Genomic DNA, 13,384 nt, shown 5'->3' on the forward strand with positions numbered 1-13,384 from the left:
TAAAGTTGGACACATTTCAGCCACCCTTCCATTATAAAAGGGTCTTTTCTACCATGAACTTAAGCATAACAATTAACAAACAAAGGTGGTAGATTTGTTCTATAAATTAAAAAATGGCCCTAAGCAATACAGTAAAATTCGTTGTCGTGGTTGTCCTAGTAACCATGGTGGGCAGCTTGGGAGCAAAGACCGGAAGGATGAAGGAGAACAACATAGTGTTCTACATGAAAGAATGGGAGACTGGTAAGAACAGCACGAATTCAAGCGTGCTCAAATTCAAAACAGTCAAGGTAATGGATGATAAATTAACAGGAGAGCTCGATCGACGATCGAAGCAAATTGGACAAGCACAGGGAATATATTTGAACTCAGCCTAGGATGCTTTTTAAAGAAGCCTTGATGGGGTGGAAGTCTGCTATTTGCTATGCTTGCTAAGAACTTTGCTTTGGTGATTTTCTGTGGTCTGTTGGGAGATTTGGGTTGCAAGAAACAAGACCAAATTTACTATTCATTGACAGGATAGGTGACATCTATCTTTTTAATATCGATAGCTATTTCCACCCCTAATCCAATGTTTGTCGAATGTTATTTGATACAGACACCCACATAAGTTATTCAAACATGAGAAGCATTATGCAGTTTACTGTGTTTTAATTGACGAATAAAACAGTAGCTGGCTTTTACGTAGAAACACTAAAATCATTTATATGGTTTCACTTCCTCACATCTACAGAACAGATAGCAAATACCCCATCAAGGGACCCAAGCAAGCATATTAGTCATAAACCATGAACAAAAACTGTAACTCAATGTCTCAGAGAACAGATTTTTTAGGCAAAAAAAAAAAAAAAAGGATATACCACAGTACCAGTACAAAGAAACGCCATGTGAAGTGGTCTTACGAGATTTTCTTGCTATCAGAATGTGACAATCTACGGTCAACTGACTGCAACTGATTCCGAAGGTTTTGGTTGTCCTCTAGCAAGCGATCATATTCGAGAAGGAATCCTTCTGATTGTTTCCTTAGAGCTATGGCATTAGCCTCGGCAGCTTTGGCATCTCTCTCCCTCATCTCTGATTCCGATTCCAGCTGCTTAACCTTTGCCCTCAGAGCAGCAACTTCTTCATCCAATGCTTTTCTCTCCTCTGAACCCCCACTTTTTCCATCCTCAAATCCTCTGTTTTGTTTCTTTGCAGCCTCCATGCTCTTTCGCACCCCGCGCAGCTCCCTGATATAATGGTGCAATCGGTCGATTACTAGTGCAAGAAACAGCAAGAAACCTGCAAAATTAACAGAATTTCTACTTTAGATTCACATAGATTGAGACCAAAAAGGGCAGTCATCAATCAACAGTGAAACCCAGATGAAAACCACAATATGGACAGGAAATTCATAAATTTTCAGCTTGCAAAAATCAGGGAAAGTAAGGCTGCAACCATGAAAAACCAATACACAAGTAGCTCCAATACGACAGTTCAGCTTGAGAAATCAGGCCCACATCTCAAACCCAGAGTTTAGCGCCCATGGAAGAAGCAGGATTAGTCAGAGATCAACGGCCTTGACTGTCGTTTAGTGGTTCTACCACATCGTCCTTTTAATTATGAAGTAGCCCTAATTTTGAGAGAAGTTAAAGCATCCAATATGCCTTGAAATCGAAAAAGGCCAACTGAATTTCAGAAAGAGAAACATGCACTATTTTATTTTATTTTTAATGGCAGAAACATGCACTATTTATAACGAAACATTACTTTTACATCATTTGAGAGAACTTGGTTTTATTGAAAGCAATAACAACGGAAATTTCAGAAATGTTAAATCAAGACTGGTGAATTTGATCAATCTTTTATTCCACCACGCATCATGGCTTTTGCATGGACTGTCTCACATCGCTGCATCAATACCTGAGATCAATTAAAGAGACGAAAAGTTAAGCTCGCAAGTTGGTGCGTACTCTGTCGCAGGGAGGAGGAAACTCCTGTGTGGATGAGCATTTTGAGGTTTTTTGGTATGACTACGGTCCTACTAAATAGCATTTCCAAGATTCCCACACACAGGAGTGGAGGGTTTCACGGATGCTTTGGAAAAACTATGTAGTTGTCAATCTCATACGCCATCATTTGGCATATTTGGAACGAGCGGAACAATCGCATATTTTTGGAGAACGACAGGAGCTGGAATCATGTTGCCTTGGATATCAAACTTGCTATAATTGCGTGGTCTTAAATTGAAGGTGGGTATTCCATATTCTGTCAGCGACATATTGCGGAATTGGGGCTCCGTTATTTCGGAGAAGAAAGGTCGTGCAGTACCTTCCCCGAGGTGGGCGCCACCTCCGGAAGGATGATTCAGGTTCAAATTCAATGGTAGCTCACTGGGCAACCCCATTTTGGCAGAGATTGGCAGGCTTATCCCGGGGCGGATGGTATTACAATCATGTCTTCCTCGGGTCCCACTGGTCTCCATTATGCAAATAAGGCAGAGGGGAGGGCGCTACTATTCAGACTAAAGTGGTATGAAAAAAAAAAAAAAAAAAAAACCTGGCCCACTCATTGTTGAAGGTGACTCGACTAACGTCATCGACTGTTCGAACCGTTGCATGGGTCCCTGGCGGCTGTCTTCCATATCAGACGAGATCAGGGATCTGGTCCGCATCATCCACCCAAGATTGACTCATATGAGAAGATCCGCTAACCCATCTGCGGACGGGCTGGCGAAAGAGGGTGCCCATCAGGCATCCACACATGTTATTTGCGACGAACCCATCTTGGGGGTGTCTTGATACTGGCTATTAATCCCTGCGATGTTTTTGGATCTTACCAAAAATCTGTTTTCTTCATTGGGGACATCTTGTCCCCATTCTTTTGTAAGACTTTATTTATGGAATGGAATCATTACTTTTCACCAAAAAAAAAAAGGACTGGTGAATTTGATCGTGAAATAGCTTTTCACAGGATTCAACAATCATGGAGCTGGCCAAACCATTTATTGATTAATAAAGAGACATTGTATTAGAAGCGGAATAGGACAAGCAAATAAGTGCAAAAACCTTATCCAGCCAGCGTACAAAGGTCCAAAAACTCAATGAAACTGTTTATGAAATTATAAGACACCACCTAGGCTTCCCTGTAGATATCGAATCCTACACTCCAAGGCAGGTTATAGCAACCTGTTGTGTAACTGAATGGCATTAAAAGGAAATTTCCAATTAACACAATCACACCCCTCCTAGAGTTTGTGCCTTCGCTTGGATGGTGTGCCTCAATAAGGTTCTCATGGTGTACCTTCTCTAGAGTCGCAAGATGATCATAGTAGATTATTGAAACACTTATAGATTATTATTTATCATGTACACCTCTGAGAAACTTATAGATTTCTTACACTTCCATGTCAATTGTTTTGTCTTTCACTAACACAACTATTGTAGCTTTTCAGTACCCTCCATCGAAATAGTAAGCTTCTTATGTGAATTTTATGTTACCTATTAAAATCCCATTGGATAGCCGGTTATAACCTTTTTGTTGTATAAAAGAATTATATTTCTAAAATGATTAAAATATAAATCCAAATTCAAGGACCCTTCTTTTCAAGGTTTGCTGGATTCGGCAATAATACGTGTGTCAGATCTCATCACTCTTACCTGTATCGATGGAACGTAGATAGGAACTAATGTTATAGCCTGCAATGAGTGATCACAAATCAGCTCAACTAATAAAAATCTAATTGATCCGTCCTAACAGTGGTCATGACAAGCACGCATAGGTCATGATGTTTATCCCTTGGAACTATTAAAGACGCCCCTAGACTCTTTCAGCTTCATTGACAGTCTCATTGTAGAGGTGCACCAACTAATCACCTTTCTCCACTTTTAACTAAAAACAATCTCATTGGAGAGGTGCACCAACTAATCACCTTTCTCCACTTTTAACTAAAAACTATCTCAGACAGGATCCAATTAAGAAAAGGCCACTCAACTCTATCATATCACATCTGCCTTGAGCAAAATACTCTTTAAACCTCAATCGGCGGCAAAGTCAAGGCATAAGCATTAATAAATCAAAGATTGGTAATTTATCACAAACCAAGATTGCATTTCTCATGCCAGAAACTCTAATACTAGCCTCCAAGATCTTCTGTGATAATTTTATAAACCCTATCAAATGGCTTACAAGTTTAAAGAAGTCTTGAATCGGATTCATATTCTGACTTACAGGGCTGCTATTCAACATTAACTGAAAGCTTATGGGGACCATTTAAAAGCACAAAAAGTTAATTCATTACTTCCACAATATCTAGGAAATAAATTCCAAAGTCTTTCAAAAAAAAAAAAAACAGCAACCTAAGGTCTTTTGAAACTAATGTAGTTGTTTTCCTCTCTCCTTTGGAAGGGGCTTTAAGTGTCTTGCTTACCTCCTGTGGAAGAGACTAGAATAGAAGCCATTATCTCTCACCATTTCAAGGAGAAAAGTCTTGAAATGCTCACAATCCCCTCATTTATTTGAATGGTGAAATTTTTATTAAATGGGGGGCAAAAGCCCAATGACCGAGGTGGTCAAAGAAAATACATACAACAAAGCTATATTATAGTAGGTACAAAGCAAAATAATACAACCCACGCAGCATCCTCAAGGAGGTAACTAATCAAAAGTCAAAAGTGCCTCTTTGTTGACACCCGAATGAGCGAGAGCATCCGCCTCTAAGTTAGCCGATCACTAGATATGTTGGACTTCTGCATAATGTCCCTATAATTGATCACGAATCTCCTCTATCACAATTGCAAACCTCCATAGGAACGAATTCCTACCTCTCACCCATCTAACAACATAGAGGGAATTTCTCTCAATAATAATCTGGCCTATCTGAGAATGATCCATCAGCCTGATCCCGTGAAGAATAGCCTGAACTTCTATCTCGTTAGAGACTCTCACCAATAGGTTCCGAAAAACCCAAAGAACTGTGCTAGCATCATGACTCAGAACTCCCCTGATACTAATCAGACCAGGGTTGTCAATACATGATCCATTGAAGTTCAGCTTCAGCTTCCCGAGGGAAGTCCCATCAAGGCCGAGGGCCCTCAATATGCGCGTAGCTCTGCCTGATCTGCCCCCTAAGACCTATAGAAGGAAGACATTGAAATGCCACGAAATGAGGAAAGGTTAGAAACCCACCAGAGCACTGCTGAAAATGTTTGACTCTAAATATTCCCTACTACTTCTAATACCCCATTGGAAACTCTCATGTTTCTTTCCTTCCATATAAGCCAAAGGGTGACAGCAAAGGATAATTTCAACAATCCCCTCTTTCAATTCATTTCAGACTCTACTTCAACCTCTCCCATTGGCATCATTGACAACATATTCCTTGTGAGTAGTTTCCATTCTGCGGAAGGATGTAGAACTGTCTTCTACTAGTAGTCAGTATTTCTGCCATCACAATAGGGCTGAATGGGGTCAAGAAATTTTCAAGTGAAAATGATCATGCTCTTCCAAAGCATCAAGGTCTGCAATATTCTAATCTATCAACTCTTTTAGTCGGTTTAGAAACCCAAGATCTTTGTTCCAGATCTTCTTCAGAAACCCCTTGCACCCTCAACTTGGAGAAAAAAATGAAAGACTAGGGCCCCCTAAACCTAGTCGTTCCCCACCATTCAATTAGCATGTATTTGAGTTTTTGGTGCATAAAGCTCATTACTCCAAAGTTGAAATGGGGCAAATCAAGTCCCCAAATCCTGACACACAATACGAGATCAATCTAAATGTCACGTATTAGAATAACAATGGAAAATACTTCTAGTCTAGCACGGCTGGATGATAAGGAATGACCAGTCAAGGAAAACCTATTACTTGACCAAGTAAACATAGCACCCTGATGAGAGACGTCTATGTTGTCAGGCTCCTTTTAAAAGTTTAACATTAAGAGAGAGGTACTGCTCTTTAATGTGACTCCTTCAAATCTTCCAGGTACATCACCAATTTTCCCTGCCATCGAGGCCTGATTATAAGATGAAAAATGGTATGGAACATCAGAACACCCCCATGAAGTTATATGACTGTTGAGGTTTGAAGTGCCTCTTCATCAAATACATCAACAAAAATTCTTGCCAATCAAAACTATTACACCCAATCAATGCCAAGCCCATCTTGATGAATCTAACCAAGGCATCCCCGATTGATTTGTTGCATTTGTTGCAAATTATCAAGTTTTGAGTCAAGTTTCGAGTTTCCAAAACTTCAAGTGATTAGCTGTTCGCTTTAGATTTTTATATTGATTTATGTAAAATTGATGAACGATGTGCACTTCTGAAGTGAAAATTAAATGAGCGACCCACTTCCATGTTACATCTCATGCTGTACTTTTCAGGTCATATACTTATATTATAATCTAACTCTCACTTTGTATAGAGAATGCTATCTTCTTTATCCACAGATATGATACCTTAACAAATGCCAAGCATGTTATAAAAATAGTATATAGTGATAGTTCAGATGATATCACAACTTTGGGTCCTGTTATAAATTCTGATTGCAGAAATGAAACCTTAACTAATGCAAAGAATGTTATAAAAAAAGTATATACTGATTATTTATTTATTTTTATTTTTTTTATAAGAAGTATATAGTGATAGTTCAGATGGTATCACAACTTTTCACCCTGTTATAAATTATGATTGCACTGCATTTGTCTTTTCAGAACAGTGCATACTTAATTTGCTATATTCTTCTTGCTAGAAATGACTAGAACTCCTTCACTCTTCCAAAGAGAGCTACCCAACTTCAGATTAAATGGACCTCACAAGACAAGCAAAACAGTTGCATTCTAAGCAGTCATCTATATAAATTCGGTTGGTCTATTAAGGGATTCCCTCAACTTATTCCAAAAGAAAGGACACAAGAGACTTAGGGCCTCTTTGGATACCTCTAAAAATTATTCGCATATAATCTTATGTGCAATTGTTATGAACTTAAATATGAATATTTGCAGATAATGGCTATAATAATTTCAAAACTGATACAGTTAATGGCTTCCAAAGAGACCTTATTGTCAGATTCATGGTTTTAAATTTCTCCAAATTTTCCCCGAAATGACCGAAATGTTTCCATTTCCATCCACACAGAAACGGAATCTACATGATTTCCTTTTACGCCATTATTTCCCCGAAATTTTGACCGAAATTCCTGAAATGCGACCGAAATTCTCAAAATCAAACCGAAATTCCCGAAATTTGACCGAAATGGTTGGAACGATAAAAAAAATAGAAAGATGTTATTATTTGCATTTTATTTCATTTAATTAATATAGAGATTGATATTTGGCAGGCACCATCATTGAACTGCACACCAAAGTAACCATATCTTATGTAAGGGATGTCATATCAGCATGGGACCAATAATACCTCCTAACTCTATGGGGCATTGACAGAGTTGGGGTCCATAGAGGGGAGACTAGTCATAGTAGTTTCTCATACTATATTACATTGTACTTCTTTGTTGCATATTGTTCCAGATATGTGTGACAATGCATGTCACTAGGTGTTCGATGTGATTGAATCAGTATGGATGGCTTTCTTGATTATGTGATTGTTTCTAAGTATGTATTTGTGGTTATCCTAGCATTTCCCAATGTTTCATCTTAAAATTTCATCATTTGCATACGCTTTTTTTAAAGATTAAAAACTTTCATCACTTGCATATGCTTCCATACATTTCTGTAATTTTACAAGTTTTCCTCAAAATTTCCACCGAAACCCAATTTAAAACCTTGGTCATATTTGCTAATAAATATTAAATAAAATTAGTCTTATTTGCAAATAAGGATCAATTTTGGTGGCATCCAAAGAGGTCTTTAGTTATTAGAATCAAACTTTTGGTTGAATGGAACACATATACAAGGGAAATATTAACAATCCCCAATAGAGAGAAAGAGAGATCCCCTCTTGGCTACAAGTTCTCCCAGAACGAAAGACTAAGTGAGAAATCTTCAAACGCAGACGTAAGAATTCTTAGCACAATTAATCTCCACAAGAGAAAAAACTTTCTAAAAGTATACGAACTAAAAAAGAAAAACACACCTACGATTATTAAAATTCAAACAGTTTCCAAAGGTCAATAAACTTTTCCAAAAGAGTTTCATTAAATTCTCCCTCTAAAATTCAGATTAGTTATGAACACAACAAACACATCCATCCTCAGATACTGTATCGAATTCGCTCCTGATCCACTAACTAAACTCATTAGTGTCATAAACTCATAAGATCAGATCAGAGATCTTACCATAACCAAAAAAAATTGAACTATATCCACTAGACAGAAATGGTAATTGAAATCGGAGAGTCAATACCCTCCAATTCGAATTCATCGACAAAAGCAACAAATCAACGCTGTAAAAAAAAAAAAATGCGAGAAACACAATCACAAGAGACAAGATTTACGTGGTTCAGCAGTGTGCCTACGTCCAAAAAAGAAGGGTTTCACTATTTCGGTTTAGGGTTACAAAACTCTACACGTGCCGCATGTGGTCACGCACATTAATCCATCAAGGTCCTATATGATGCCAGAATACAAGACATCTGTACAACAAATGCAAACCCAATTCAATTCTCAAAATGTCTCAAATACCCAAAAACAGAAACAAAGAAAAAAAAAAGATTACCAAAGAGTGATGCTTCAAGATCCACAAAAAACAACAAATCAATGCAAACCCAATTCAATTCTCAAAATGTCTCAAAAACCCAAAAACTGAAACAAAGAGAATACAAAAAAAAAGGATTACCCAAGAGTGATGCTTCAACATCCACAAAAACAACAGATCAATGCAAACCCAATTCAATTCTCTAAATTTCTCAAACACCGAAAAACAAAAACAGAGAAAATTAAAAAAAAAAAGATTACCCAAGAGTGTTGTTTCAAGAAGATGCTTGCTCATGAGAACCTGATCCGTGGGCGAGACTGCATTTAAGTCGAGAATTCGTCTCTTGATCTTTACCATACTATAAAGGCTTGAAACCAACACAATAAAAATTGTACCCGAGATCGTTTTCACCACAACAGGGCCTCTCCCTCGTTTGACTCGATCCAAACCCATAATCGCCAATTTACGCAAAGGGGTTTTGAGCAGAAGAAGAAAAACCACAGCCCCCTCGGTAAATAAGAGCGAAAAGAGCAATTGAATCATTTTTTTTTTTCCTTCAGAAAGAAATCAAAAAATGGGAAGAGAGAAAAAAAACCCAGAAAGAAAGGAAGGTCTCTTTTTAGATCCAACACCAGATTTTAAACAACCAGATGAAAGAATTTAAGAAAGAGCGGTGGGGAAGGTGAAAGGGGTGGCACCCACAAGGCCACAACACGGTTTTGACTATTTCTAGAGAGTGATGGGAAGCAATGAAGGCAAAGGAAGAAAGGATACGGAGAAGCGTAGACCAGATTGCCGACGAGTTGGGAAATGGGAGAAAAGCAAAAAAAAAAGGCTACTGATATTCGCACTACTATGATTTGATAATTGCACGAACTCTCCTTGTCTTTTAGTGTTTAATTAAATTTCGAGGGCTTTTTGGGAAGGGAAATTATATCATCACAAAATGTTTAAAGAGCTGTCGAAGGTTATTAGAGTTCCCAGCAAAAAGCTCTCACAAGCCAATGAAAAAAGAAAAGACAAGGTGGGTTTGTACAATTATCAAAACATTGTTGTGCTGATATCAGTAGACAGAAAGGGTGAAACAGCTAAGCTTGGGTGGGTTTCCACGTTCCAAGTTGCGGGGGCTGCTGCTCTTTTTTGGGAGACTCGACATTGAATCATTCCACTATTTTTAAATTCCTAGTAGTAAATTGTGGAAAGGGCTTTGTTCTTAAGGTGTTCTCTTTTTTTCTCCAAGTAGTTGGTGCAATTGAGAGGGAGCAATGATGCAATGAGGAAGGGAGTATGGACTCAATTGTAAATATGATGAGAGATGTCTGGGTTGGCATAAGTGGGCTAGCTATGGCTTTGATGAATCTGAACCATTGAACTTGTGGGGTTCACCTGGGTTCTAGTGTCCCAAACTAAACATAGATTAGATGTTCCTAACTACCAACAGAGTGTACAAATGTATGGGGACAAAAATTAAAAGAAGTGCTAACATTTGTTGATGAAAAATCTATCTGATCTACTGGGATATATTTAATCCTTGGATAGACTAGCAATCTTTCGACTCCAAGTAGTTTGGGACAAAGGCTTAGTTGAGTTGAGTATAGACTTGCAATCTTTAGTTGTTCATGTGGATCTTAGAACAAAACTGCTGAACAGTGGATAGAATTTTTTTTTTAATTGTGAAGAAATAAATTAGAGAAACGAGGAATTCCCAAGGCCGAGACAGATAAATACAAGAAAAAAAAAATTAGAAAAGTTAAGGTGGGAGAAAAGTGAATGACTTCAATTGCAGTCGCTCAACTCTGCCAATGAAGATCAATCCGAACCCTTAGGAAATAATTCTTATGGTAAAGCCATAGACTCTACAGTATCTCCTGTGTGTTCCACATCTGATAGTAATAGATTCTCAGCCCCGGAGGATCTTGATTCCTATCCAACTCACAATAAAGAGCATAGGGGCAGATTTTTGCACCACCCATGCCTCCGAGTAAAACTCCATAAAAAATAAAAAAAAAACTCTAGCTCGACCAAACATATCAGCATCACTATTAACTACTTGTTGACTTTTTATGTGAAAAAAGTATTTTGGTAATTCAAACTTACAATGGGGTGTTTTTAGTCATTATATGTATGCTTTTGGGCTTCTCATTCAAATTACTTTGGCTTCCCTCCAAAAAGATTAAAGTTATGAGAAAACTTTAGTCCTAGATGAGAAGTGTGAGAGGATGAGAGTGGTCATATATATACTTTCACTCTCTTAGCCTTGTGAATGAGCAAGAGGTCATGGGGATCCTATGCGCACGGATCGGCCATTTGGGTCTGGCGGGCTTTTGATCTTACCACACACGTGCGCCGCCCGGCGCGGCTCGGCCGGCCACGCGCGTGGACATAAGGCTTTTCTTTTTCTATTATTTATTTTTTCCTTTTAACGATCAAGAATTTATTTATTTTGTTTTAACTCTTTTTTACCGTTTGAGATTCCTTAATCGTGGTTTAGTGACCGTTTGGAAAACGTCTCTCACGCACTAAAAGAGTGCGACGTTTCACCCTAACGCGTCGATTACCTTTCTATAAAATCGGTTTTAGAGAAAACAGAAAGACATTCTTGACGGATTCTTCTTCTGCTCTTTCTCTTCTCTGGTTTTCTCTTTGGTTTTCTGCTCAAGGCTTTTGGCATAAGCGAGTTCTTAGGCATCCGGGCTGCGTGAGTGCACACCCCTGGAGCGAGAGTTGTTGTATCCTGGAAGCATACGCCGAGACGCCCATCTGCACGGTTGATTCGTCATAGTGGGGGCGAGATTTGCCTTAAGGACATCGAAGATTCTTCGTGCCTCAACTCGATAAGTGATCTAACGATTTCTCTTTTTCTTTACAGATTATTATTGCAGAAAATAGTATTATTGATCTTTGTCTTCAAGTTGTGAGGTTATTTTGTTATAAGATATTCTCGAATCCTAAATTACAGATTTGCACATCAATTTTCTAACACTACTAACTATTAACCGATCCCCTGACATGCTAAAAAATGATCCCAAGCCCCTTTAATCGATCATGTATTTCTTCAATGGCATTTGCCAACGAGGCAGAGTTCTATGACCCAACCACCTTTTCATATTCTCAGTCTCTTTCCATAATCAAACATTTTATGATGAACTTATACAAGTAGGACAGTGAATCCCAAGAACAAACACGAGTATATGATGCAGTAGATGTTGGGAAAGTTGCCTTGTTTCCATTAACACCGGTTACCTAATGTAATTGGGTTTCCTAATTCCAATGGAATTGAAATAGGAAAGTTGCTCTTATTTGGTTTTGTTAAAACTAATAAGAGGAGACAAAATTGACCGTGGGTTTTCTCTTGTAGCGAGAGGCTTGAGGTGTGTTCGGCTGCCCCAAGCTGTGCGCGCGTGTGCGAGAGAGAATCTTATTGTAGGTTTCTTCTCAGGGTTTTCTCTTTAACTTTGGGTTTTCTCTAGGGTTACTCCCGGTGTACAGTCTTGGGTTGAGAATGAGGGAAAGGTTGCGGGATGTTGGTTTTTGGATTAAATCCATTGTAATCCTTGTATATTGTTTTTCTCATAATAGAAGACCGTGTTTCTCGCCTGTGGACATAGGCTTGGCCGAACCACGTAAGATCTTGGTGTTCATCTTGTGTCTTGTTTGTTATTTTTACTTTTTTCGTTTAATTTGTGCACGATCGGATTGTTTTACCCGGCAAATTTTCTCAACAGTAGAGTCCTATATAATAGGTGTTCACCTTGTTAAATTATTGATAGTATACATTACATGGTGTGCGTGCTTTAATTAATGATCAACTATGGTTAATTTATTTCAGTGTGCTAATTAGGAGAAAAACACTCTTGATATTTACTTTATTATAGTATAATATAAAGAGGGGTATACATCGACCTTGTTTGGATTGCAAAAAAATTTCTGAAAAATTAGGGAAGGAAAATATTTCCAAAATTTCCTACCTTTTTTACATATGGAAAAAAAGAAGATAACTTGAACCAACCCTATTCCATTTTTATTTAGCGGGATCTTCAATTTATATTGATATCCCTCTAAATGAGCCATAGCCCTCAAAGTCATGGAAAGAAAATGTTTTCCTTAGAAGAAAAAAAATCCGTAAAAAATGTTTTTCTTGCAATCCAAACAGGACCACAGGATAATGATATTTCCAACCGCCTTTTCCAGCATTTCTAAGACAAAGTATGAGAAATCAAGACACCCACATGGTCTTCATCCCATGTTGAATGGGCATCCCATTTATAAGACAAAGTACTGCAAAAATCAAGGTCTTAGCTTTTCTTGGTGGAACCTTGAATGAGACTTGATGGATGATGGGCCTAAGATCACCTTATCAAAGAGTTCTCTACAGCACTTGGCTGGACTTATAGTTGTCATTTGGTTCTAGAATATGATCGCATAAATGAGGCCCAATTAGTTTTTTCTTTCTCTTTTCTTTTAAATGAGCTAGTAATAGCCCCCCTCATTTTAGCATTTGCCTTTTATAAAAAGGCTCCTTTTCCATTTATTTTTTCGTTAGTCTTTGGATTTTTATTAGACCTGGCAAACGAGCGGGCTGGGCCGGTTTTGGCCCTGCCCGTACGGGTCCGGGTCAAACGGGCCGGGTAAAAATGACCCGGGAAATTTTACGGGTCACTATGCTTGGACCCGGACCCAGCCCGTACTGGCCGGGCCGACCTGCGGATCGCCCGGATTTCTGACATATTATTTTTAAGAATTTTTTTTTTAATAGGG

The 13,384-nt window shown here is 38.3% G+C and overlaps 1 protein-coding gene across 1 annotated transcript; it reads right to left on the reverse strand.

Annotated features, from left to right (window-relative positions):
* Positions 1-739: 739 nt before the first annotated feature.
* LOC143891840 (uncharacterized) lies at positions 740-9,426 on the reverse strand. The gene is made up of 2 exons (XM_077396349.1): positions 8,887-9,426; positions 740-1,281 (listed from the first exon to the last, which is right to left on the reverse strand). Exons 1-2 carry the CDS (start codon positions 9,167-9,169, stop codon positions 899-901), a joined length of 666 nt encoding a protein of 221 aa, XP_077252464.1. The 5' UTR covers positions 9,170-9,426; the 3' UTR covers positions 740-898.
* Between the last annotated feature and the right edge of the window lie 3,958 nt (positions 9,427-13,384).

The sequence above is a fragment of the Tasmannia lanceolata genome, unplaced genomic scaffold, assembly GCF_043159265.1.
Source record: "Tasmannia lanceolata isolate RefF3 unplaced genomic scaffold, GAP_Taslan_0.1 ptg000015l, whole genome shotgun sequence".
NCBI lineage: Eukaryota > Viridiplantae > Streptophyta > Magnoliopsida > Canellales > Winteraceae > Tasmannia > Tasmannia lanceolata.